Consider the following 26,731-nt stretch of genomic DNA (forward strand, 5'->3'; position numbering starts at 1 on the left):
ACTTTAAACCCCAGAACTTTAGGTCACTTCTGTATTCAAGAGGAATCTTTGCCAAGGAGAAGAGCTGAAGAGCTGTGAAGAGGAGTACTGCCCCTTTGCTGTGTGGGGTTGGCCTACAGTTGCTGTTTCTGCCAAGGAAAGGACAAAGACTTGAACTTTGCTGTGAGCCTGCTTGAAGAAGAATCTTCAAGGGCCTGAGTATGCTGGCCTTCTGTTCTGAAGTCTCAGGGACACAAAGATTTCACCCCCAGCTCCCTTGAACTCTATTGCTGAGAGTTCTGACCTGCCAGGAGGTCCCTATTCCAGTTTTGGGCTTCTGCAGGGTGTTCCTGCTGATGGGAGCTGTAAGAAACCAAAGAGAAGTAAGAAAGTCTGTCTCCGACACCTCTATGATGCTGCGACCTGTACCGAGGCCTGGGGCACCGCTCGTGAAGTGAGCGATGCACCGCCCAGCTTGCACCGCAGCTCTGACGACTGCAGTTACTGGCATTTCCCGATGCCAGTGCTCACACTGACTCTGTAATCGCCCGTGCCTGCATCCTGTTATTGCGGCGCCGATAAACGTCGAGGGTGACACCAGGAACACGCCGACTTCACATCGTCACCTGAACCGACGCCTCACCACCTACACAACCATCGTCCCCCATTCCTGGTTTTGACATGTCGCCTCTGTGCGGACACAACGCAACGTCTCCCCCGTGGCAGCCAGGGAGACGGCCTCGACCTCGGCACTGACGCCTCAACTTCCAGGACGCCGTGCATCGTCATAGACTTTGTTTCCAAGGTACTGTTTGTTTGGGGGTCTGTGTGACTAAGTGCCCGATGCCGCACTCCTCCCGGTCGGCGCTGTACTTTGGATTTATTGCTGTCACAAAGTCGGCATAGCCCCAAGTGGACCTATTTGTTTTCTACAAGCTTTATGTTTGCAATAACTGTTCTAAAGTCATATTTTATTGCCTCTATGTTGGAATTTTGTCGTTTTGGTCTTGTTGAGTTTATATACAGATACTTTAGTTTTCCTAAACTGGTGTGGTGTCCATGTGTGGTGTTATCACTGTATTATTGAGTGTTTTGAGTACAAATACTTTGCACATTGCCTTGGGGATAAGCTTGTCTGCTCCTGCCAAGCTACCCAGGGGGTGAGCAGGGGTTATCTAAAGTGTGTATCCCCCTTACCCTGACTAGAAGCATGGGTCCCTATTTGGACAAAGGTACCTTCATCTGCCAACTAGAGCCCCCCATTTCTAACAGATACCTGCCTGTAATTCCAATGGACGGCGTTTTTGCCGTTGGTATTACGATGCTCTGTTTCCGACAGGCTCTCCATGCCGGGCTTTCCGTCATAGAAAGCCTGTTAGAAAGCGAATTTGGGGGCCCCTAGCAGGGCCCCCTTCTCCTTGAAGCCTTCGGTTGGGGGCAGAGGGGGCACCTATGGTGTCCCCCTATCGATCCCTGCAACGTGTGGCAGGCACCCTGAGGTGCCTGCCACGCAGTGCAAGGATGAACACAACCTCCCATTTCACTATGGGAGCTTGTACTACGGCCAGGTCACAGCCGTAGCACAAGCTCCCATTGGGAAATGCGAGTATGCAACCGCACCATGCGCAGTCGCTTTGTAATTAGGCGGTTGGGACCGCCGATCGAAGGGTCAGTCGGTCACAATTCTGCAATGATGTCGGTTGGAGGCAACTCCGACCGACATCATAATCGGCCCCTCAGTTGTCATTGTGTCAGCGCTCTTTTTCCCTTTACCTCTGTAGAGTTGAGCTGTAATTATTTTTGATTGCCTTTTTCTTCTTGTCTGTTCTGCTTTAACAACCTTTCTTTCTCTCATTTCTGTTGGCCAAATAGCATTTTTTCTTACATGCTGAGAAAGGGTATAAGCAATTATGATGGCAAATGTATAGACTTTGTAGCTAATGGATCTTTTTACAAATTCCTGCAGAATCAACAGACCCTTGCTCACAGCAGGACCTCAGTGCACTCCAAAAACAAAAAACACTGAGATTCTGTGTCAGCTCAAATTTGCAGTATTATTGTTGAATTGAAGTGAAACTGACTAGTTTTTCAGTGGGCTCTTACTTTGTTTTATTCTTGGCTTCAGAGCAGTCTCCCATGTAGCTCAACAATCTTTGCTAAATATTTTTCTAATCTAACATACCAGCTTGGTCTATTGTCTCCTGCTTAAATTGACCATGCTTCTCTCACCTTCTTTGGGAAGATATGAGCTTGCTCTTCCATGTATTGCCTTATCAAGCAACTCTCAACCTGAAACCTTAGTTCTAAATTTTGGTGTCTACTTATCAAACATCCTTATTGCCTTTAAGAGCCAAACCTGGGCTTAAAACACAACAGACACCATTAATTTTACCTTGTATGATTTCTTAAAAGCTTATTTTGACCCCTCATCCCCAATATATCTAATTTGATGACCTACCTTGGCTCATTCGTTTAAGTTAGAGCCAAGCACTCCAAAGCTGCAAATAAGCACCCAGGTTTAAGCACTCTGTCAACAGAACACTTTTATTTCCCAAATGGTTCTAATTGGTATCCCTCTCTACCCTCTTTCTACAAATGACTGACTGATTCCCATACAACATAGTTTTAGAATATCATGCGCTATCTTCTTTTCAGAGCAGTAATCTTAGAGTGAGTTAATTAACCTCAGTGAACCCACCGTTGTATTCAGATGGGGGTGTACCAGCGTCAAAGACAAAAGGGTTATGTTAATGTGCTTCCTTTCCCCTTTTCACCCCTTCTCTCTCGCCTTTATCCAAATTTGATGTTAGATTTGCCTGATACAGATTAGACAGAAGAAAGAAGAGCTTGCCCCTATTCTTCAAATGCTAGCCCAAATGTTTGGGCACAACACCTGTAGAGATTGAAGAAAGCCTTTGACTGTTAGCTTCAACCTCAGATATTCTCTGGCTTCAGATAGCTTTACGGGTCTTAAGTAACTGATGCAATCAGTTCTTCAGCCAGCATTATAAGAAATACAGAGAGGGAATGGTCTTTGGGTCTGCAACCTTCAGTCATTGGCTTCCATGGGATCTTCAAGGTGTGCCATTGCTTTGATGGGCTACCCAACAAAGCTATGACTGGATGGTTAGATTGTCCTATGTGTGTTCCCATTAGGTTTTATTGACAGTACATCAAGAAGTCCTTAAAATGCAACATGTTTAGCTTGTAATTCACAACTTGTGTGTATTCTTATTTGTATGTTCTTTGCTGACAATGCAGTATTTTAATTTCTGAGCAATTGCCTTTTTTGTTTAGGAAATCCTTGCAGTCTGGAATTCTCACCCTGTCAGAAAGGCACATTGCTATTAACCAGTCTCACTTGTACTTTCATCTGTTTCACTTTGTTGCCATGATAGCATGTTGCTGGATGAACAGCGATTTTTGTTCAAGATTTAAAGATGTTTATGCACAAATACGCAAAGGCCTTAATACAAATGCAACAGAAATACTGGCACTCTATCAATTGTGCAAAAAACAACGTAAGAGTGTATATGGAAAGAGGTACAACCAGCTGGTTGGACTCTTAAATAAAGCTCTGAGTGTTAGTGAGACAAAATCAATCTGATATTAAAATAAAACCCTCACTCACCAACATAGTTGGTGACATGCTTCATCATGGGGTTTTGCCAGTGGTGCCTTGTGCGCCTCTGGTGTGCTTCGACGCTTTTAGTATAGCGGAGCAGCTGTATTCAGATTAGAAAGTGTAGTGTGTGGTAAATCAAGAGTGAGTTAAAAGTCACATGGCATCTGCCAGAAAGTTTTAATGATGGCGTCATATGAACAAATTAAAAAGGTGGTGGATATCAATTCCTGACTTTAAATTGGTCAGGCCAATCCTGCTTATGATCAAATGGTCAACATGTTTCAGCTTATTTTTGTGTTTCACCAAGCTTTCATCAGGACCTAATCATGAGAAAAAACACCTTGGCGGTATAAGCACGCTAAGGCTTATCCAAACCTCAGGTGTAATTGAACCGATACACTCACGGTTGCATCAGGGGTCTTCCACTAATTCGAGGGCAACCTCGTCTATCTGTAAAAAATGTATGTATATTAGAATCAACATACAGATATTCAGTATACTGTGTATATCAGAAAACAAGATCAAGTATCAGACAAACACTCATTCATATTGTCCCTATGATTTTACATGGCTCATAATATAACACGGGGCAGTCCGTGCGGACAAGAACTCAGTTTCTTTTAGATCATCCAGACAAGTCTGCAACCAATTAGGAGCAAACAAACATTTGAGCGATTCGCTCAAGAGTCTGGGTATGTAAAAATGGCTTATTGACTCTGTGGTGATCTCTTTTAAAATCTTGGCACATGCAAATGTATGTCGTTTGGAAGGGGCAATGGATAATCCCCATTATTTCGGCATAATTTGGAAAGACGAAACCATAACAACAATAAAAAATTGTTTTAAATGAGGCTTACGTAAATGAAAACTATTCTTCAGGCTTTTTAAGACCCTTTTCACAATTATTTCCAAGGCTTCCACTGGAGCGCAGCCAGCCAGCAATCCTTCTGATACCTTGCCTTTTTTATGTGGTAGGGCCCAGACTTTGCACTATCTTTTCACTACTGATTTGGACAAAGACAATTTTTAGGAAGGGGATGATTTCAGTCCCAAACATATTGAGCAAAGCTGAGATTAGGAACTACAAAATGCCAGTGGTCTGGATACTTCTCCAGATATTGACCTTGTTGCTCCTCCTGGCCCTGCCACCAAAGAAAGTGCCTCCTTTGCTGTCATTATGCGGAGGGCTGCAGAAGTTCTAGACCTACAACTCCCTACTATTGAGGTGAAGACTAATGTTCTGGCTGAGATTCTCCAGCCTGGTCAAGTGCCTACGGAACCTTTATTACAATGTAATGATGCCCTCATGGATACTCTCATGGGCAAAATCATGTTCGGTACCGCTAGTTAATAGACAGGTCGTTTGGCATCATCGACCAGCACCAAGCGATCCCGATATTCTTGCACATCATCCCACGCCAGGGAGCTTGGTGGGGCAGGCATCCACCAGTAAAGTAAATCCCAACTCCTTCCCCACCACCCAACCTGATCGTGAGTTTAAGAGACTAGAGACATTTGTCAATCTCATCTTTTCATTCACAAACCTTGGATATGGTGAGGGAGAGGTGTGGATGTAGAGATTTGAAGGGACGTGACTGCATCAGGTGTAAGTAAGGAGATTTGAGGAGCTGTTAATTACTTGGAAGAGGGTAATTAAATTGGGCCGCTGAGAAGAGGTGTGAGACTATAGAGAGAAGAGGAGAGGCTAAATCGATGTAGAGAGTTGTAGTTCATGGAACCTCAGTGGTTTTCTGGAAAAACAATATCTTGCCCAAGTGCATCGGTTCCATTCGTCTGCACAAGATGAATACACTGTATTGCAAACATAAAAAATTTGCTTTGTCCCACTATAGATTGGTTTTACACAACCAGGGTGTACTGAGGGAATGTCTACATTTAAGGTAGCATGATGCATCTGAGACATTTGTTTGTGAGTATCTGGTCCTTGAGATGCAATATTGATCAAGTCAGGTGAGCGTTTCATAAATCAGACTTGACTAAAAAATTCAGTAATAGTAGCATATAGTGCGCAGACTGCTTTCCACACTTAATGAAAAGATAAAGTCTAACCCCGATAATTGCTTAATTTAGTCTTTTTGAGGTTTCATTGTCATTAGAGAAAAAAGTAGAATTGGTATGGAAGTGCCATTAGTGTTCCACACAGTGTAAAGCTTTCATGTGTATGATTGGACATTGGCCTGTACTTGGATCAGTATGTATGAATGATAGTGTATCTGGATGCAAAGGCAGTTGCTGGTGATCACACCCTCAGGGTATGTTATTGTTGAATTTAACATTTATGTGCAGTGCAAAATCAATCTAGAATTTTCAAGGAATATGATCTGTACACAATGAGTGGTCTCCAGTTCCCTTGCACACTCTTCCTTTATGAGTGCTGTAAATGTGTGTGTAATATATTTGTAATTACTAAGCCCAGTTGTTGGTATGTGGATATGTGGATCACTGTTAGTTGAGTGACCACAGGTTTAGGTCTCCTGCTCTTGAGAGCCTACATAGTAAAACCCCCTTGGGGTTCGTGCCTGGTTAAATAAGGTCACCTCCATCCTCTTTACTCCACAGTGGACTGACCTAGATAATAGATGACTGTTCTTACGGGTGAAAGCTCATGGTGATATTAGAATTCATGTTTGGATATTTGTATCTATGTTTAAGCCTGCCTACAGCTTGCCCCCAGCATTGTGCTTTTTGTTGTTGGCACCAGACTTAGATACTCTGAAAACACATATGCAATGCATGAAATATTCTCTGTCAAAACAGTCTCAAAATCGTGTGTTATTATTGTTAATTAACTGTTGACAATTAGTGAAGGTCTTTTAAATGGGTCCTTTAATGCCTTACAAGTCTTGTGTATTTTTTAGATTTCTAGTGTACGTCGTTAATTTTGTCGTTAAAAATGTCGTTTTGATTGTAATGCTATTTTATGCATTGTTTACGTTTGTAACCTGTGGTACAATTTAAACTTTAATAGAGAAATTAAAATATAGGATCAAATTATTATCCTAAGCTTTCAAACTATGGGGGCTTGATGGCTGTTTTTTAATTGGGTAACGTTTCTGAAACATTTGCTGTAAAATAGAAAATAACAAATTGTGTTTTTTTGGATGGTCTAACCTAACATTTGCCATTTCTTTGTTAGCTTGACTACTGTGCAAGTCTGAAAAACCTTGAGGCCATTGCAGAAGAACCCAATTACAAATTCATTCAGGTATGACACACTTTCTGTCTCTAACCAATTAATAATGCTTCCGGGCTAGTTTGGAAGTAATGCTGCCTCAAATTGTGACCTAGAAGTGCTGAATCAATAACCATTTTGAAAAAAAACCTGTTGCAGAACATCATTTATTTATAATTTTACCTATCTTTAATTTCTCACCTGTTTAAAGAAACTTCCTGTGAAAATTAGCTAAAGAGTGAGGGTTTTACCAGACATGGTTAGCTTTGAGATGTAGAGGCAGTGACTATCAGAATGTAGATAGAAGAATAATAATTTGGAGTACACTCAATTACAGTCAGGAATTTGAGTGTGAAGAGAAACCTAACCGATCCATCTACATCTTTAATAGAATGTAATATAGATCCATCATTTCAGTTGGACTCAAGTCTACCTAATAGGCTGGCCTTACTTAGTTGGAATATTTCGGGTATAAAAACTAAGTTCGCTAAAACAGTTTAGGAGGAGTTTATTGATGGTTTTGTTTTTTGCCTGCTGCAACAAATGTGGGCTTTAGACATGCCTTATAGAGTGGGCTACAAAAACTACCATATCCCGGTATTGAGCTGCCCTGCAGGACTGGTGGTGTGTGTACTTTTGTTAAAATGTATTTGAGTTGGTAAGTTAGGCAGATCTATACACAGTCACATGATATATTGGTATTCAAATTTTATCGAGTCAAGATCTGAAATTCCTCTGAATTCTGCAGAATCTCAAACACTTCAATAACTTTTTGATTTTCTAGACTCACAGTGTAAGGATTCATATATTATTATGTGGGGTGATTTTAAAACAACTTTTTGAATCATCACTGTTATCTATTATCGGGCTAGGGATAAGGATGCATATTGTGTTCCAGAACTAGCAACTGCTCCTAGAAAACATCTGACCTGATGTGCTTTACAGCTAGTAGATATCAAGTTTTCCAGTGGTGTACATGCATGTAATGGTCGTTCTCCATCAGATATAAATAGTATTCTCACTTTTAAAAGGGGAGTTACAGAAGTAATATTGATTATATTTTAATAGATTCACAGTTGTGGGATACATTGATTAACATGGTGGTGATCTCCAGGCATGAGAGAGACCATGATCCTTTGGCATTATGTCTGAATATTACAATTATTGACGATCCATTACATCCAACAATACAAATAAGAGAGTATATATTTATTTCCATCTGTAGAAGGAATGTTCGGTGGGAAAATGTCATGCAGTGTCCATCAACTCTGGCATCAGTATAAAACAGTATAATCCCAATGCCTCTTCTTTTTAGCCAGAATTTGGAAAATAAACGGTTTTAATTGGAAGCCCATGCCAACCTTTTTGAGGGGATAAAATAATTTTTATGGGAGATCTTAAAGAGAAAAGCAAGAGGGCTTCGGGGGCCAACACAGGGTTTAATAATGATTGTAGAGCACCTAAAATCCCACTAATTCCCAATAATTTGTGCTATTAAAAAGGAAAATACATTTTATATCTGGAACGCAGGTATGCTTACCAAATTAAACTTAACAAGGTCAAAACTGTTTGGGAGATGGGACATTGGAAGGATCTGCTGGATGCAGTCAGATCTAAAAACTCCAACTTGTTCAGGCACATAGTAACACACAGAGGGCAAAATAGCAGCATGAAGTCAGAGACCTATATACCACCACATGCTTGGGAAGTGTTTTTTTCTGAACTGTTAGAACTGGGGGTCTCTAGTTGGCAGAGGTAGGTACCTTTGAACAAATAGGGACCCTTGCTTCTAAGTCAGGAAATGGGGATTACACTACTGGATAACCCCTGCTCACCCCCTTGGTAGCTTGGCACGAGCAGACAGGCTTATCTCAGAGGCAGTGTGTTAAGCATTTGTGAACACATACTGTAATACAGTGAAAACACTACAGATGGACACCACACAGGTTTTATAAAAATAAGTATTCTTTATATAGAGTTAACACAAGACCACAAACAACAAAAATCCACAATACTGTACTCATAATTGACATAAAGATGGTAGAATTAACTTAGTTCAGGTTGATGGTAAATGCGACACAGTTCACACAAAAGTACCTGGATGCTTAATGCAAAATAAACAAAAGGCTCGCAGCATTGGAGATGCGTCGGTTCCTTGCTTCGGGGGAGACGATGCGTCGCGCCTCAATGTTTGCGCAGAGTAGGGGATGCGTCTTGATCCTTGCCGGAGAGGAAGTGATGAGTAGATTCTCGTGCTTTATCCCGTTTGCGATGCGGCAAGATGGCACCTTGATGCGATGAGACAATCCGGTGTGATGCAATAAGATGGCGCCCTTGATGCGACGATGTTGAGACGATGCGGGCATGCCCTGGCAGCCTTGCGGCGACTCTGTATTTTGGAGCCACGACAGGCCCTGCAACACGCTTCTCCGATGATGCGACGCTGACCCTCACAGTTGCAATGCTCTTCTCCGGTGATACGACAGCAGACAGCTGCGACGAAGGCACGCTTCTGGGAGATGCAGCGGCGGCACGTTTCTCCGGCGATGCGATAACTACAGCTGCGGCGGCGACATGCTTCTTCTTGTTGCGTCGCTCTTCCAGCTCCCAGCGACACGCAGGCTTCTGCAGATAGAATTCCCAGCAAGAAAATTCAGGGGGGAGCTGGTGGTGAAGTCTGTTGTCCCTGAGACTTCAGCAGGAGGCAAGCACAAGTTCAAGTCCTTGGAGATATATTCTGCAAGATGATGAAGTACACACAAATGTTCCTTTTCCTCTCCTTGGCACTGAAGATACCACTGTAGGCTAACCCAGCAACACAGCACACTGGCAGGGGGCAGTCCTCTCCTACAGCTTCCTTTTGGTTCTTCTCCTTGGCAGAGGTTTTTTCTTGTTGTTCCAGAAGTGATCTAAAGTCTTGGGGTCTGGGTCCCCATATTTATACTACTTTTCTCTTTGTTCTCTGAAGGCAGAGAGGCCTTTGCTTAGTCCAAACCAGTTCTGGTCAGTCCAGGAGCACTTTGTTTACATGACTCCTTCTTTCCTTTCACAGTGTAGGCCAGGGACATCAGACGCACCACAGGAGGTGGAGCCAGCATTGTGGAGGGAAGGCACAGCCCTATACAGGTCCCAGGTGCAGCTCCTCCCACCCATCTACATGCAGATCTCTCTATTCAGCACTGTGCTGACTCACCCTCTCTCCTGGAATCCCCCAGCCCCTGTCACTCACAGAACTAGACACACAATGCACAACCTAGCAGAGGCAGGCTTGGACAGTTAAGCAAGAAAATACCTACTTTCTAAAAGTGGTATTTTCAAACACAGAATGTTAAAACCAACTTCACTAAAATATGTATTTTATCATTCTGAGTTCAGGCATACTAAACTTGAATTTCTAGCTAGTTCCCTGAGTCCGTTAGGATTATAAGATGTAATAATCAAACTGTCCATTCTGGCCTATGGGGAACAGGTAGCCTTGCAATAGTGAAAAACGAAAATGGCTGTAATTCACTATTAGGACATGCCACACACACCAGAGCATGTCCTAACTTATACTTACAATGCACCCTGCCCTTGGCCCTACCATAGGGGTGTTTGATATGAAGAAAAGGGAAGGTTTAGGGACTGGCAAGTGGGTGCACTTGCCAGTCAACATGGCATTCACAGACTGACCACCAGGCCCTGCAGTGGCAGGCCTGAGGCACACTTTACAAGCTGCTTCTGTGGGTGGCACAACCAGTGCTGCAAGCCCACCAGCAGCATTTGATTTACAAGCCCTTGGCACACACGGTACACTATACTAGGGTCTGACAAGTAAATCAAATAACCCAATCAGGGAGTCACTAATTAATACATCAATTTAACATAGGGGTAGCATATGCACTTTAGCACTGATCAGCACTGGTAAAGTGCCCAGAGTCATAAAACCAACAAAAACAGGTCAGAAAAATACAGGAGGGAGGCAAAAAGTTCAGGGATGACCCTGCAAAAAGGGCCAAGTCCAACACAACCCCCTTCCAGTCAAAACGCTGGGGATACCAATCACTACCCTGATGGGCTTCTCTGCTTTGGGCGATATAACTTGGCCCGCAATTGCAGGGGCATATTCCCGTTCTACGCCAATCTGAACCTATTTCAATTCCTCTGTCCATACTCTCAGGGTCCACCAAGCTAACCCATGTGGAACCCTTCTCCTCACCTGTGGACACCACCTGTGCAGCACCTAACCTTAACTTGCTCACAGGTGTGTCCCAACAGACAGACAGCAAGTCACAGTGGCCACTGACCGTAGTCAGTGATGAGACCCAGGCCTTAGTCCTCAGGCCTATCAGGGCTCTCAAACCTCTGTGGCATCAGAGAGCAGGGGGCTGTAACCCCAGGTGCTTGGCACCCTTTGTCCATTCTCCCTCCTTGCAGGTCAGGTATGACATCCTGGCACTGACCCACCAGCCCCGGGCCTGTACCCAGCAGCTGGACAGGAGACTGGGGTGGGTTTTCCCACACCCGGTCCTCCTCCTTGGGGCTCTGTTCCCTCCCACCTGGAGCGGTACCCCCTTCCAGAATTGTCAGGGTGCCTGTAGCAGGTGTCCTGCACAATTTGCCAACCAGTTCAGGGGTTCTATCGTGCAACTGGGCTTCCAGGTCAAGGGGGACACCCTGAACCTGGCCCTCCAACTTAGGGTCTAAACCCTCAGGCTGCACCGGGGTCAGAGGCGAGGACTCCCTCCCTCTGCACCCCTTCCAGAGCACTGCACCGCCCCAACTGGAGTGGTACCCCTAGAAGCTACATCGGTCAGGACACTGATTATAGTTGCCCCTTCCTCCAGGTCAGATAACACCTGAACCTGTCTTCCCAACCCAGGGAACAACCCCTGCTGTTGAACACTTGCCTGGCGCACCAGGACTTCCTGGGGAGTACATATACCATCCCCCGAGGGTGACACATAGCTAATGGGTCGTGTGACAGTCTGCCTGGTGCAGAGCTCACGACCTCCTGTCCATCTGACAGTGCGTGATGATGCCCCAGGATAGAAGTGGTGTCGCCATGGTCACTCCTTGGTGACTCAGCTCTTCTGGCTGGCCCCTGACCCACTGGTTCTTCCACTGGGGACTCTTTCCCCTCTCACCCCTCAATCTGGACTTCTGCACCCTCCACTTAGGACTGGTACTGCCATACACCAGAACGGATGGAGGCCTGCCTACAGACACTCCCAGTTCACCAGACACTAGTGGATCCCCCGCAACGGGCGGCCCATAAGGACAGACTAGGCTCTCCACCTGGTGTTCCCTTAAAGAACCATCCAGGCTCTGAGACTGAGGTTGGGCACTACCGGGACATAACCCATTCTCACTCTTTCCCCTTAAAGACCGGACATGAGGCCCTCTACCCCTCTCACTACTACAGGACCTAGCTGGGCTACTCTGAGCCACTTCCACCACGCTGGGTTGGGAGATACCTGAGCCACTCCTCTTAGGATCACTCCCCAATGCCTCTTCAGACCCTCTGGACTCCACCAAATGGTCTGCCTCCAATGTGAGCTCCCTGAGGTCAGAGAACTCACTCTCCAACAGGTGTTGGCATAGCTCTGGAAAACAGGGACTTACAATATGCTCTCCCACAATTGGATCACACAGCCCCCTACAAGGGTTAACCAAACTATCCTTGACCTCACCATCCAGTGCCTTGCACACATACTCCACACCACTCTCCTGAGATTGGCAAGCCGGTATCTGACTGTCTCTGTCATTCAACCCACACTCTTCTGGGCGGTCTCCACCATCACACACCAGTACTTCAACCATGGGGGAACCCTTCTCCCTGCTCCTCTCATCTAGAGTCTGTGGAGTGTCCCTCCCAACACTAGGACCAGGACCCCCTGCGCCAGTGCCCCACTCTACTTCCTGGACACTGCGCACCACTGGAGCTATCTCAGATCCTTAAACCTCCTGGTGTATGTTAACCCCCTCCAAGTCAGGTGCCACATCTCTGGGTGTGTGTACTACTCTCTCAGCACTAGAACATTCAATTTTGCTGCCACCATCTGAGCTGGATTCCACCTCCAACTCAGCAAAGCTCACTTTCTGAGCTACGCACATTCCTTGTTGCTGGGCTGAGGCACTCTTGGCCTCAAGCCTCTCGAGCTCCAACTTAAGCTCTCTCATTCTCAACTCATGTTCCATTCTCATTCTCTCCAAGGACAACCTGTTATTCTCTGTTTCCCTCTGACGCTCCCTCTTAAGCTTAGCCATCTCCAGCTTGTGTATCCTATTTCTCTCCTTGTCTTCCAGCTCTCTGGGAGACGGGTTCTTGGAAGAGACACTACTGCCAGGTGGGGCCGGTACCCCTTTCCTAGCTGGAAACACCGGCCTATCCAGCTGCCCATCCGCATCCTCAGCTTGCTCCACCACCAGCCCAGAGGCATTTCTTGCTTCCACCCAGGCCCTCAGCGCCTTTTGGTATTCATCCTTCTTTGAAATACCTTGGGTAGCAACTTTCAATTTTCTGCAGAAGGCTTTCAGCTGTTTGGCATTATAGGTATCCAACCTCTCTTCCTCAAAATCTAGATCCATAGATGCAACGGATGCTGGTCTACTCATGGCAGAAAGAATTGGCAGTTCTCAGGAAAAAATAACAGTCCAAGGAAAAACAAATTCTACCAAAAAAGTATGTGGTCGCGTTTGATCTGCACTCACTAGCAGTGTACACCAATCAATGTATATGAGTCACAAATGCAGGTTCAAATCCTCACCGCTGACCACCAATGTTAGAACTGGGGGTCTCTAGTTGGCAGAGGTAGGTACCTTTGACAAAATAGGGACCCTTGCTTCTAAGTCAGGGAAAGGGGATTACACTACTGGATAACCCCTGGTCACCCCCTTGGTAGCTTGGCACAAGCAGACAGGCTTATCTCAGAGGCGCAATGTGTTAAGCCTTTGTGAACACATACAGTAATACAGTGAAAACACTACAGATGGACACCACACAGGTTTTATAAAAATAAGTATTCTTTATATAGACTTAACACAAGACCACAAACGACAAAAATCCACAATACTGTACTCAAAATTGACTTAAAGATGGTAGAATTAACTTAGTTCAGGTTGATGGTAAATGCGACACAGTTCTCACAAAAGTACCTGGATGCGTAACGCAAAATAAACAAAAGGCTCGCAGCGTTGGAGATGCGTCGGTATCTTGCTTCGGGGGGAGACGATGCGTCGCGCCTCAATGCTTGCGCAGAGTAGGGGATGCTTCTTGATCCTTACCGGAAAGGAGGTGATGCGTAGATTCTCGTGCTGCAGCCCGGTTGCCATGCGGCAAGATGGTGCCTCGACGCGATGTGACAATCCGGTGCGATGCGATAAAATAGCACCCTTGATGCGACGATGTTGAGATGATGCGGGCACGCCATGGCAGCCTTGTGTCGACTCTGTACTTTGGAGCCGCGACAGGCCCTGCGACACGCTTTTCTGATGATGCGACAGCGACCCTCACGGTTGCGACGCGCTTCTCCGGTGATGCGACAGCAGACTGCTGCGACGAAGGCACGCTTCTGGGAGATGCGGGGGCGGCACGCTTCTCCGGCGATGCGATGACTACAGCTGCGGCGGCGACATGCTTCTTCTTGTTGCGTCGCTCCTCCAGCTCCCAGCGACACGCAGGCTTCTGCAGATAGAATTCCCAGCAAGGAAATTCAGGGGGGAGCTGGTGGTGAAGTCTGTTGTCTCTGAGACTTCAGCAGGAGGCAAGCGCAAGTTCAAGTCCTTGGAGAAATATTCTGCAAGATGATGAAGTACACAAAAAAGTTCCTTCTCCTCTCCTTGGCACTGAAGACACCACTGTAGGCTAACCCAGCAACACAGCACACTGGCGGGGGGGGGCAGTCCTCTCCTACAGCTTCCTTTGGTTCTTCTCCTTTGCAGAGGTTTCTTGTTGTTGTTCCAGAAGTGATCTAAAGTCTTGGGGTCTGGGTCCCCATATTTAAACTACTTTTCTCTTTGTTCTCTGAAGGCAGAGAGGCCTTTGCCTAGTCCAAACCAATTCTGGTCAGTCCTGGAGCACTTTGTTTACATGACTCCTTCTTTCCGTTCACAGTGTAGGCTAGGGACCACAGGAGGTGGAGCCAGCATTGTGGAGGGAAGGCACAGCCCTATTCAGGTCCCAGGTGCAGCTCCTCCCACCCATCTACATGCAGATCTCTCTATTCAGCCCTGTGCTGACTCACCCTCCCTCCTGGAATCCCCCAGCCCCTGTCACTCACAGAACCAGACACACAATACACAACCTAGCAGAGGCAGGCTTGGACAGTTAAGCAAGAAAATACCTACTTTCCAAAAGTGGTAATTTCAAACACAGAATGTTAAAACCAACTTCACTAAAATATGTATTTTTTCATTCTGAGTTCAGGCATACTAAACTCGAATTTCTACCTAGTTTCCTGAGTCTGTTAGGATTATAAGATGTAATAATCAAACTGCCCATTCTGGCCTATGGGGAACAGGTAGCCTTGCAATAGTGAAAAACGAAAATGGCTGTAATTCACTATTAGGACATGCCACACACACCAGAGCATGTCCTACCTTATACTTACAATGCACCCTGCCCTTGGGCGTACCATAGGGGTGTTTGATATGAAGAAAAGGGAAGGTTTAGGGACTGGCAAGTGGGTGTACTTGCCAGTCAACATGGCAGTCGCAGACTGCACACAGGCCCTGCAGTGGCAGGCCTGAGGCACACTTTACAAGCTGCTTCTGTGGGTGGCACAACCAGTGCTGCAAGCCCTCCAGCAGCATTTGATTTACAAGCCCTTGGCACACACGGTGCACTGTACTAGGGTCTGACAAGTAAATCAAATAACCCAATCATGGAGTCACTAATTAATACATCAATTTAACATAGGGGGAGCATATGCACTTTAGCACTGATCAGCAGTGGTAAAGTGCCCAGAGTCATAAAACCAACAAACAGGTCAGAGAAAATACAGGAGGGAGGCAAAACGTTCAGGGATGACCCTGCAAATAGGGCCAAGTCCAACAGGAACTTTATCAAGGCCCTCTGAAAGGGAATATCACTGAAGCCAAGACCTCTACATAAGTGAAGTTTCATACTCATTCCCCTTTTTTCTTTTCCTGTTAGAGGAAACGTACTCTGCAATACGTACACACAAAAAAGGCTCCTGGTTCAGATAAAATCCCAGCTCATCTATTTTGTTCAGAGCCCGTAGTGTAGGCTCCTTATGTGAATGCCTTCTCCAGTGCCATAGCTGCTGGAGCCCCAGTTCCCTGATCATATAAAGGAGCCAAAATAATCTCTATTCATAAAATAAAGAGCTATCCTATTATTCCTGTCAATTATCTCCCAATCAGCCTTATTGATAACATCCAAAAGAGCTTGATAAACTGACAGCCTGGAGTAAAGATAATGAGGTTCTCGGCCACGTTCAGATGGGTTTCAGACCAAAGACTAGCATGGTGTGTCCAGTCTTTAAATTACTAATGATTAAGTTGAAAGAAGTTGTTATTAAGAGGCAGCCTTTATGTGGCCTTCATTGAATTAAAGGCTGCCTCTGATATGTTGGCAAGTGAGATGTTTTGGGAAACTCGGAAAGAAATGGTTTTCCATTAGTTTTGTGGATATAATTATACGATTATATTCAAACAATTTTGCCCAAGTCTGCTGTGAACGAATGGTTAAGTGACTGAGCTGATCGCTATCAACAAATGGGTGCGACTAAGCTGTGTTTTGGTCCTTACTCTTTTCCTTTGTTTATAAATAGTTGTGTTAGTTATTTAACTAACCGTGAGAATGATTCACCAACAATAGTTGGTCTAAAAACACCCACCTTACTGTATGTGGAACATACACTATTGGTTTCTAAAACACCAAAAGGGCTGCATCATTTTCTAGAGAGGCTTGCTACTTTTGGTACCGCTCTCGGGCTACAGATTAAATCACTGAAATTAATATATATGTCAATGAATCGTAATAATAACGTCACGGGTAAAATCTTACTAGGTAAATCTTGAGACAGTACCAGAAGTTGACTAGCTTGGGGTTAGACTATTAGAGTCCCTGTTCCGGGAAACTCAGATCTCTGTGTGTGTGTATTGAAGCGTAGACCTTCAGCTACAACCTGATTTACTGTGAGATCTACAGTACGTCCCATATCCCCCGCAGTAGAAATCTACAGGGCATAAGCAGTTTCGGAAGCCCTATATGCGTCAGAATTTTGGGGTCACTCCACTGCAGATTCCCTAGTGGTTGTAGAAAATAATTTAATTAGATCCCTTTTGAATCTACCTAAAAGCATACTTTTACTACTGTTGAGATTAGATTTGGCATTTAAACCAATAGTTGGTATTTTAAAATTAGAACCGATGCTCTATTAGCTTCACGTCTGGTCCATTAAAGAGCTAAAACCTATAGGGCATGCCTAAGAGATGTTTAACAAAGACCCCACACTGCTAACATTCCCTGGCTGGAACATGTTAAGTCCACCTTGACTGCAATGGGCATGAGTGATTAATTAAATAATATTATTACTATTACTACCCCTTCACACATTAGTGTCAGAAGAAGATTTTGTTACTGCGAGCGGGAGAGCTGGCAGAGTGTTCCAGTACTGGATAGGCTAGCAATTTAATTTCTAATGATGAAATATGAACCCATGTTCGAATATATTTTTGGATTACATTATCCCAGCAAAAACAAGCTCTGTTTATATCAGACAGGACCTGGGTATTTTACCATTGGCAAATGTTATTAGCCAATTAAGGCCAGAATTGCTTACCCTCAAACAATGTCCTGCTTGTAGTTACACCGTGAAATTCAAGGAGCACCTATTCTCTTCTTTTGCCAATTGAAGACAAAGAGCTAAATGGGTTTCTCCTCTTATGTTTTTTGCTGGAAATACAATCTTATAACGGAGCCTTGAGGATTTGGAAATATGACACCAGTCCCAATGTAGTATTGTCTGTGGCCAAATATTTGGAATCTATTTGGTATAGGACGAAGCTAATCAACATTTATCTGAATTGTATACCCTAACCATAGTTTTCTCTTGCATATTAGAAGTTAACCGATATTTTTTTAGAAGGGTTTTAACTTAGTTTTTATTTTGTGTATTTAACCCCTTCAGCGCTGCGCGGATTCCCCCGCGGTGCTGAAGGGTTCTAGCGCGGGCGTGGTCATGACGGAACGGTTCCGTCATGAGCACAGCTCAACCGATGCTCATGACGGAACCGTTCCGTCATGAGCATCGAAGGGGTTAAAATGGCTGATAGAATTTATACTTCATGTGTTTTTGTTAATGGATTTTATAACTCACTGTGACAATAAACCAATGAGATTCCTCTATGCCTTCCTCGTTTTATCAGTCTGCTCCTCTGTTTCTCATCAATACTTTTTTTGCAACAGACGGTCAGCTGAGTCGAGACGAGGTTGTCTCTCAGCCAAGTCAGGATAGGGTGTGGTATGCTATTCTAAATAGCACTCAGTAAATCAAGAAAGAAGAGTCTAGAAAGCACAATGATACTAGGTATTTTTCTAAGAGTAGTACTGCTATGTTCGAGGCATGTGGGCTGCTGAATTCATATCTGTGCGTAGATCGCCGCCTAGTGTTGGGTCCGGATGTTTGCACGTTGTTGTCCTGGAAGAGTCTTCGAAGTATCCTTGGATAGGTGACTCCTCCCCTGGACTACAGTGCGCATGGGCATCCTCTCCATCCTCAGATTGTTTTTTTCCGCCATTGGGTTCGGATGTGCTATCTTAACTCCAGTTAGGAAAAAGTTAGTCGAGGCCAAAAGGCCTTTAGTTCACGTCGGTACTGTTCACTCGATCGGTTTCGACCCTACCTGTTAGCTTACTAACTTCGGAAACAACTTTTCGCTTTTTACCTGACCATCGACGACACCGACGATGGAGTCGAGGACACCATTCAAGAGGTGCCCGGTATGCAATGCGAAATATCCCCATATCGACGTCCACCCGGTGTGCAACAAATGCTTGTCGCCGGACCACGACGAATCGACATGCATGGCCTGTGCCCGGTTCTGTTCCAAGAAGACTCTACGGAATCGTCGAGCGGCGAGACTCGAAGCGCAGCACTCGGCACCGGCCCCGGCAGACATCTTCAACGCCGAAGATGTCGAGGAGTTGGAAATCCTACCCTCCAATCCCGGTTCCGATCATGACTCCGGTTCGGACGACGTCGACGAATCACTCTTTCGCAGAGATGAAGACAACGCCGAGGTAGGAGACGACGATGAGGCCTTAGGGGCCGAAGAGAGTAGCTCCAATGACGAGCAAGGCCTACCCGTTCAGACTGACGAGGGCCCAGTGCCACAGTCTATGGCTCCGGTCGAGGGATCGCCTTCTGGCCTTACCCGAGACCTATCCCGCGGTTCTTCGGCCCCGCCCTCGGGCCCGGGCTCGGACGTTCAGCGGCAGCCATTATTACCTACACCGGCTGGTTTCCCTTCTACCAAACCGAAACCGAAAGCTGCACCGGTACAAATGAAACCGAAACCGAAAGTGGCGCTAGTCGGATCGAGGCCTTCCACACCTTCGACGCCAGCGACACGCATCAGCACGAGCGCACCAAACGAGACTTCGGTGCCGAACTCGAAGCGGCCGACGCCGGCATTCGGAAAAAGGCCCTCGGTGCCATCAAACCTGCTCGGCTCTCGGCGCCGACGCCATCGACTCCTAAACCAAAGGTCATACCACCTGCTGCGTCTCACGTCGCTTCCACGGCAACACCGAAGCCCCCTCGAAGACGTCGACGGCCATTTCCGCCCCTCGCCCCTCGACCCGATGACCCACCGGCGCCGAAAAAGTCCACGGCCGCCTCTACCAACCTGGTGGGCGCTAAGGCCTCGAAAGCGCTTCACGCGCGAACCGTTGCAGCACAAAGCAGCAAAACCCAAGCGGTCCTCCAGGACACATCGGGCTCCGGCCCACTAAAAGCTCAAACAGCCTCTTCGGCGCCAGCCAACATAACTTTTGGCCTGCCGCCATCCACGATCCCGAAAATGTTCCAACTCAGGACACGGGTCACCCACACCATGGTTACACCTGCTGAGACGTCTCCGTCACGTTACATCGACGCCAACACCGGCAGGAGGGTTATCCATGACCGGAGGATAACTTCAGAGCCACCCTTGGACCCTTTCAGGATCCCACTAAAGAGAAAGCTGCCTGTGGACTCAGAACCTGTGCTTTGCGAATCTTTCGACTCGCCCTACCAGGACCCACTATCATTCTCTCCCACACACTCCGACACGGATGCGTTGGCAGACTATATGGATGACCAAGTCCCTTACCACGGAGACATGGACCCTGATGACCAACAGGACCCTGATCAAACTTGGGGCGACCCTGCAGACCCCAGTGCACCTCTAGATGCACAGGACCCACAACTCTATGGAGCGAAAACATCTCCGACAGAGGACACTGCAGCGTTCAACGCTCTTATTGAACGTGCTGCAAATAATCATGACGTGCAGCTTCACTCTGACACCGTGGAAGACGACTTCCTTATGGACACTTTCGCTTCCTCGGAAAGGCATGTAAACACTCTGCCCATGCTGAAAGGAGTCCTCAAACCAGCCAAGGACATCTTCAAGGAACCCACCAGGGCACGGGTGATAAACCCCAGGATCGACAAAAAGTACAGATCAGCACCTGGGGACCCTACTTACATCAGAGGCCAATTACCTCTCGACTCCATTGTCGTTGCGAATGCTCGCAAGAGGGCACACTCGCAATCAACAGGTGACGCTCCTCCCCCGGACAAAGAGTCCAAGGTTTTAGAGACCTCTGGCAAGCGAGTTGCCGCCCAGGCTGCCAACATATGGCGCATAGCCAACACTCAAGCGCTCCTCGCTCGCTACGATAGAGCGCACTATGACACATTGGAGCAACTACTCCAACATCTCCCTGACCAGTTCAAAGAAGGTGCAGAAATTCTTATCAGAGAGGGACAGCTACTCACAAATGCTTCCATCAAGTGTGCACTAGATGCCGCAGACACGGCGGCCAGGGCCATAAACACAAGCGTCATGCTGCGACGACATGCCTGGTTGCGAATCTCCGGGTTCAAACCTGAGGTGCAAAATTATATACTGAACCAACCTGTCAACCCCGACTATTTATTCGGGCCGGAGGTTGACACGGCCCTTGAGAAAATAAAAAAGGACACGGACACCGCAAAGTCCATGGGGGCTCTCCAGACTCAGTCCTTTCGGAGCAGCTCCTTTCGTCGCCCCGGAAATAGAGGAGCAGGTAGAGGACAGGGGTCACAGCAGACATACAACAAAGGCAATACCCAAACCACCTACGATAAAAACACCCGGGGTGGATATCGTGGCTCCAGTACAAAGGGCAAAGGACGCGGCTACGGCAACACCAGGTCCTCCCCCAAGAACAAGCAGTGACGCCCTCTCCCTTCCTCCCGACCACATAACACCTGTCGGGGGAAGGCTACAAAGGTTCCTGTCCACGTGGAACTCCATCACCACGGACAGGTGGGTCAAAGATATTATCAAATACGGTTACTGTCTAGAACTAACCTCCACTCCACCCACAATACCTCCAAAAAACCGTCCTATGTCCTCAGAGCACTTAACGCTCTTACAGCAGGAGGTGCAAAGTATGCTTCTAAAAGGCGCAATAGAGGTCGTACCCGTCCACGAGCAAGGTACGGGGGTGTACTCCCTGTACTTTTTAATACCGAAAAAGGACGGGTCACTCAGACCTATATTAGACCTGAGACCCCTAAACAGATACATTCTTTCCGAGCATTTTCACATGCTCACTCTACAGCAAGTCCTCCCGCTGCTCAAGCAGGGAGACTTTCTAGCCACACTGGACCTCAAGGATGCGTATTTCCACATACCCATTCACCCATCACACAAAAAATACCTCAGGTTCACTGTTCAAGGGCAGCACTACCAGTTCAAAGTCCTTCCCTTCGGCGTGACAACGGCACCAAGGGTGTTTACAAAGTGCCTAGCTACTGTGGCGGCACATCTACGGAGGCAGCACATACACGTCTACCCTTACCTGGACGACTGGCTCGTTCAAGCAAAGTCAGCCCAGCAATGTGCCAGCCACATGTCCCGCACCATTCACCTCCTTCACAGTCTGGGGTTCTCACTAAATTACCCAAAATCCCATCTACAGCCCGCACACGTACAACAGTACCTAGGTGCGACTATAGACACTCTGGCGGCCACGGCTCAGCCCAATTTGGTGAGAATCAACAGCATGCAAATGCTGATTTCAAAGTTCAAACCTCAACACTCCCTTCCGGCGTGAGTGTTCATGCAGTTGATAGGCATGATGGCCTCCTGCATCTTCATAGTCCCACACGCGAGACTACATATGCGCCCGCTTCAGGAGTGCTTGGCACGTCAGTGGAATCAGGCTCAAGGACAATTGAAAGACCTAGTGTTGGTGAGCGGTCGGGCATACAACTCTCTGCATTGGTGGAATCCACAAAACCTTTGCAAGGGCCGACCGTTCCAAGAGCCTGTTCCACAAATAGTACTGACAGCAGACGCGTCTCTCCAGGGATGGGGAGCTCATGTACTCCACTACACAGTGCAGGGACTATGGACGACACAACAGAAGAAAATGCACATCAACCTTCTTGACTTGTGTTTTTACTTTTCTCATTATTACTGTGGCCTGCAATTCCCAGCATGTGCTTTTGGCTAAGTACCTGGATTCCTCAAACTCTGTATCTTGGCTTAGATACGTTGGACACCTCCTCTCTCGTGCTTTCTAATGTGTGTGATCGAACCACCTTGCCTCCCTTCTCACTTAAAGCTTTCTCTCCACCGTATCTTCCAATCTATCGCCTTCACATCTCCCTCCTTCCAAGCTTTCTTCTTCAGTCAGCTGTTTTCTCCCTCTTCATTATCCTGCTGCCCTTTCCACATTTTTCTCACTCCCACTTTTCCCTGTAATTTCCCTTCCCTTTCCTCTCTCCTTCTGTCTCACCTCTTGTTTCTTTCACTTTCTTAATATTCTTTTCTGCTCTCCCACCCTTCTCACTCCCACTCATCTCTCTCCCTCTGTCGCTCTCTCTTCTGGCTCGTCCACCTGCCTGCCTCTGCCATAAATCTCTCCCACTTGCCTACCCCCAGCTTTCTCTCTCACCTCTCCCCACAACCCCCCTGCTGTGGTGTCATGCAAAATGATGGGACCCCCAAAACTCTTGTATCTTGGAGATTTATTAGGCCCTAGGCTAAATTATTTTAGGGGCAAAAGGCTACGCCACCCCCATCCCCTGTAGGGGTTTTGTAGGCCCCTCTGTTATACCTCTGCGGCCCCCTTTCTCCCACCTTTTGGTCTCTCAAACTCACGCACTGTCCCGCCTTTCTCGCTCACCTATGCCTCTTAGACCTGCCACTTGCTTTCACACTTTCTCTCTTTTTTATCTTCTCTGCTTCCCTACCTCGTTTTCTCATTTAACTGGAGCAGCGATCTGTGTTCGCCTCTTACTTTCTTCCAGTCCCTCAATCTGCTCACTTGTATGTCTCCCCCTTTTTTCTCCTCTTCCTCTTTGAGTTCACTTTTAATGAAAAGCCATCACAAAGTCTTTCTAATCTACCTTTTAGCTGTTAATCGCCTATTTGAAAGGTAGCCCTGAATGTGGCTAAACAGAAATATGTTTGCCCAACTAAAACCGTGGGCGCACAAAATATCCCCTCCCGTGCCCCCCGTGCTCTGCTCTTTTTAAGAATGCTCACAAACACAGAAGGATGTTCTGACCACCAGAGGATACTCAGGACTGTGCTACTCAAAACAATACCCACGAAGTCAAGCCAGATGGTTGTATGATGGTGCAACGCATGCCTGCACCACACAGCCTCTACCATGACAGCCTCTTTACCACTCATGCCTTTACCACGCAATTTTGTGGTAAAGACATGATGGGTAAAGAGACATGCATGCTTATAATCATACCCCTGCCCTTTAAACTGTCCTTTTTCCACCTGCCCTGAGCCCATGCCCCCAAAACTACCTTGACTCCAGGTCCCAGCCCTGAGCCCTAAAAAGTGTCCCCTACAACCCTAAACTAACCCAGCCCCCCACCCGCCCGAGGTCTAAAACTGTCCCCTGCCCTGTAAACTGTCCCTTACCCCACACCCCAAAAACCACCCCAGCCCCTAAACTTGAGCCATTAAAACTGCCCTTTTCCCCCACCCTTAACTTGAAAAACTGGCCCCGCTCTTACCGCCTACACATTCCAAAAGGACGCTGGAAAGTTTACATAAAAGGCATATCATATCTACAAACTTACTAACAACACAGAATAAATAGAATATTCAGGTAGGTGCTCACCCGTGTTTAATTTTCCTATTCACTCGTTCAGTGGTGTAATTTCAGTGCTAGAAGGGCACTTTACACATGCTCAAAATCCATCTGTACTCTTTCTTTTCCAGCACTGGCCGTCCCACCGCTGCTTGCCACTATTGCCTCTTCATCCCCTTTCCTTCCTATCTCTTAACATAGGTCACATAATCACTCCACTGCAAACAAAAAAACATAACTGAAAAAACAGTGTAATTTGCGACGCCAATAGCTCTAACTTTCACTAGTGCGAGACCGATTGCATTGCAAATGCTTGTTTAAAGATGAGGACAACCTCCAGAGCCGTCCAACTTTGTGTCCGTGTGACCACAACCCCTTTGATAGCTCATGGCCACTGTGTAATACATGGTTATGCAGCTTGACTTGCTCATTAGAGTCATCTACCATCACTGTACCCATAAGTAAGCGGAAAAATACATGAATGTGTTGAGAAATAAAATATTGAACTCCATTTTAAATACATTTTTATGCGCTCTCCTTTGAACCTAATAATAATAAAAAAAGTATTGCTATTTTCATCGCTGTTGTCCAAAATGTGGTGCAGTTATTTGATAAGGTTGTGCAGAATTCACCATATACATCAAATCCAAACCAGGAATGCATCTGGGTTCGGCAGGAGTCTGTGCAAAGTGACACAGAACACGACAGAATCGCAAAATTAGAACACCTGGAAATACTTAGCTAGGAAAGCTCTTTCTCTACAGCACAAAGAGCAGCAGCCACCAAAAAATATAAAAAAGTTAAGAGTGAGAGAGTGTAGAAAGAAAAACCGTTAAAAAAATCCACGAGGAATTCTCCAGAGATGATCTCTGGCAGGTAACACAGAACACTACCTAACCACAGCGAAGCCAAGTCACCTAGATATGCCTCGGAGTAGTAAGCATTGCTGTTTTTTCCTAGTGGCAGCACCACAGCACTTTGATGTATTTACCAGTCATATCAAAAATTCCTGAATAAAAAAAACTGCTTGCATGTTTGTGTGAAAAGTGTGATTGTTGTGTTGTGGTGTAATGCATTCAGATCTACCACCGATCGCGGTGATCTTCCTTCCACGTGTGCACATTTGGACAGCAGCTGTCGGCTTGTTACGTGGAGATAAGGAAGATAAATTTAACTCAAAGTGAAAACGCTTTGTTTTTGCCTGAACTGTTGCATTCGTTTGGTTAGCTTAATTTTCATGTGAATGTCGTCATGCCACTCGTGTTGGCGAGTTATGTGAATTGTATTGTATTTTGCAGCCAAACACCAAGATTCCGTATGTTGATATCTTATACGAATGTTATGCATGCTCTTAAAACTTTTGGCTTCTGCGAGAGTAGCTAAAGAGGAATGCTTTTCGGAAGCATGCAGAACTAAAATTGAGTGATTTCATGTTGATGTCCCAGACACCAATTTTAACTCTTCCTTAATAGCTTGTTTTTTCAGCGAGATAAAATGCATGTGATTGTCAGTTTTACGTTGCAGCATTTTTTTCAAAAACCTCAAATGATGCCATGTGACTTGATCCAGTGACACCGCGAGCCTTGCTTCATGTGTGATGTAGTACATTCTTGGGGCACGCTGTCTTTACGATGTCCATGTGATGCGCTTATCCCTCAAGAATGTACACCATGCGATTGCTGTGTTAATGAAAGCACGATTGAAAGGAAGTGTGAGCCCTGCAGCTAAATAAGGCAATACATTTAGATTCTTCAAACGCTTGAAGGCAGCTACTTTCCTTGCTTTCTGTGATTACTAGCCTCACACTACAGTGAATCTGTGCTTGTAGTCTCAATTTCGGGCAGTCTAGGTACTTCATCGGGCGAAACGGCGAAGAATGAACAGTAGAGCAAATGGCTGCTTTATTAGGACAAGTATGCAGGTTAAAAACTTAGAAACATTACAATAATTAATCACAAACACGACCCACTAATGCAATTTTATAACTAACCCCTCACCCTTAATCATACCCCTCCAACATGAACAGTCCCTAATAACAAATATTCCTCACATTCCCTTTCCTTCGATTTGCCGTCCTTCACGTGTGACCCAACCATTGATCCCCTGTGTTCGCTCTGCCAAGGACTGACCTGCAAGGCCCCCAACCCTTCCAGCCTGGCGCAATATCCTCCATTTCTGCAACCTATCCTAAAGTAATAAATTCTAATTGAAGACCCCAAACCTGAAAAAGACCCAATAAAGCCAACCATGCGCACATACCTTCAAAACATTTGTCGACTTGAAGTGGGAGGTAGAAAACAAAGACCGACACCATTACTCTAACTACCAGGACCACAGTATGCTAACTCTGTCCCCACAGAGCAAATTGTCACCTTAACCCCACTTCCAAGCCTAAATTGACCAATCCTAAGAACCTAAAGGCCTGGATTAAGCCATCCGCCGAAGCACACCAGGGGGGGACATCCTAGGGATTCCACCCCCTTGAGCCCCCATCGGGGGAAACTGCGCAGAATGAATAGGCAGAGTAAGAACAAAAGGCTGCTTTATTAGGACTAGTATTCAGGGTAAAAACTTATTTCCATTACAGCAAATAATCACAAGCCCGCCTCAC

General features: G+C 46.1%; 1 protein-coding gene across 1 annotated transcript in view; it reads left to right on the plus strand.

The window, feature by feature from the left end:
* TGDS (TDP-glucose 4,6-dehydratase) overlaps positions 1–26,731 on the plus strand; it is a 256,503-nt gene that overhangs the window by 74,441 nt on the left and 155,331 nt on the right. The window contains 1 exon segment of the mRNA XM_085622129.1: positions 6,762–6,830. Coding sequence (XP_085478255.1) covers positions 6,762–6,830 — 69 coding nt within the window.

Source organism: Triturus cristatus, chromosome 8 (genome assembly GCF_964204655.1).
Source record: "Triturus cristatus chromosome 8, aTriCri1.1, whole genome shotgun sequence".
NCBI classification, from domain to species: Eukaryota; Metazoa; Chordata; class Amphibia; order Caudata; family Salamandridae; genus Triturus; species Triturus cristatus.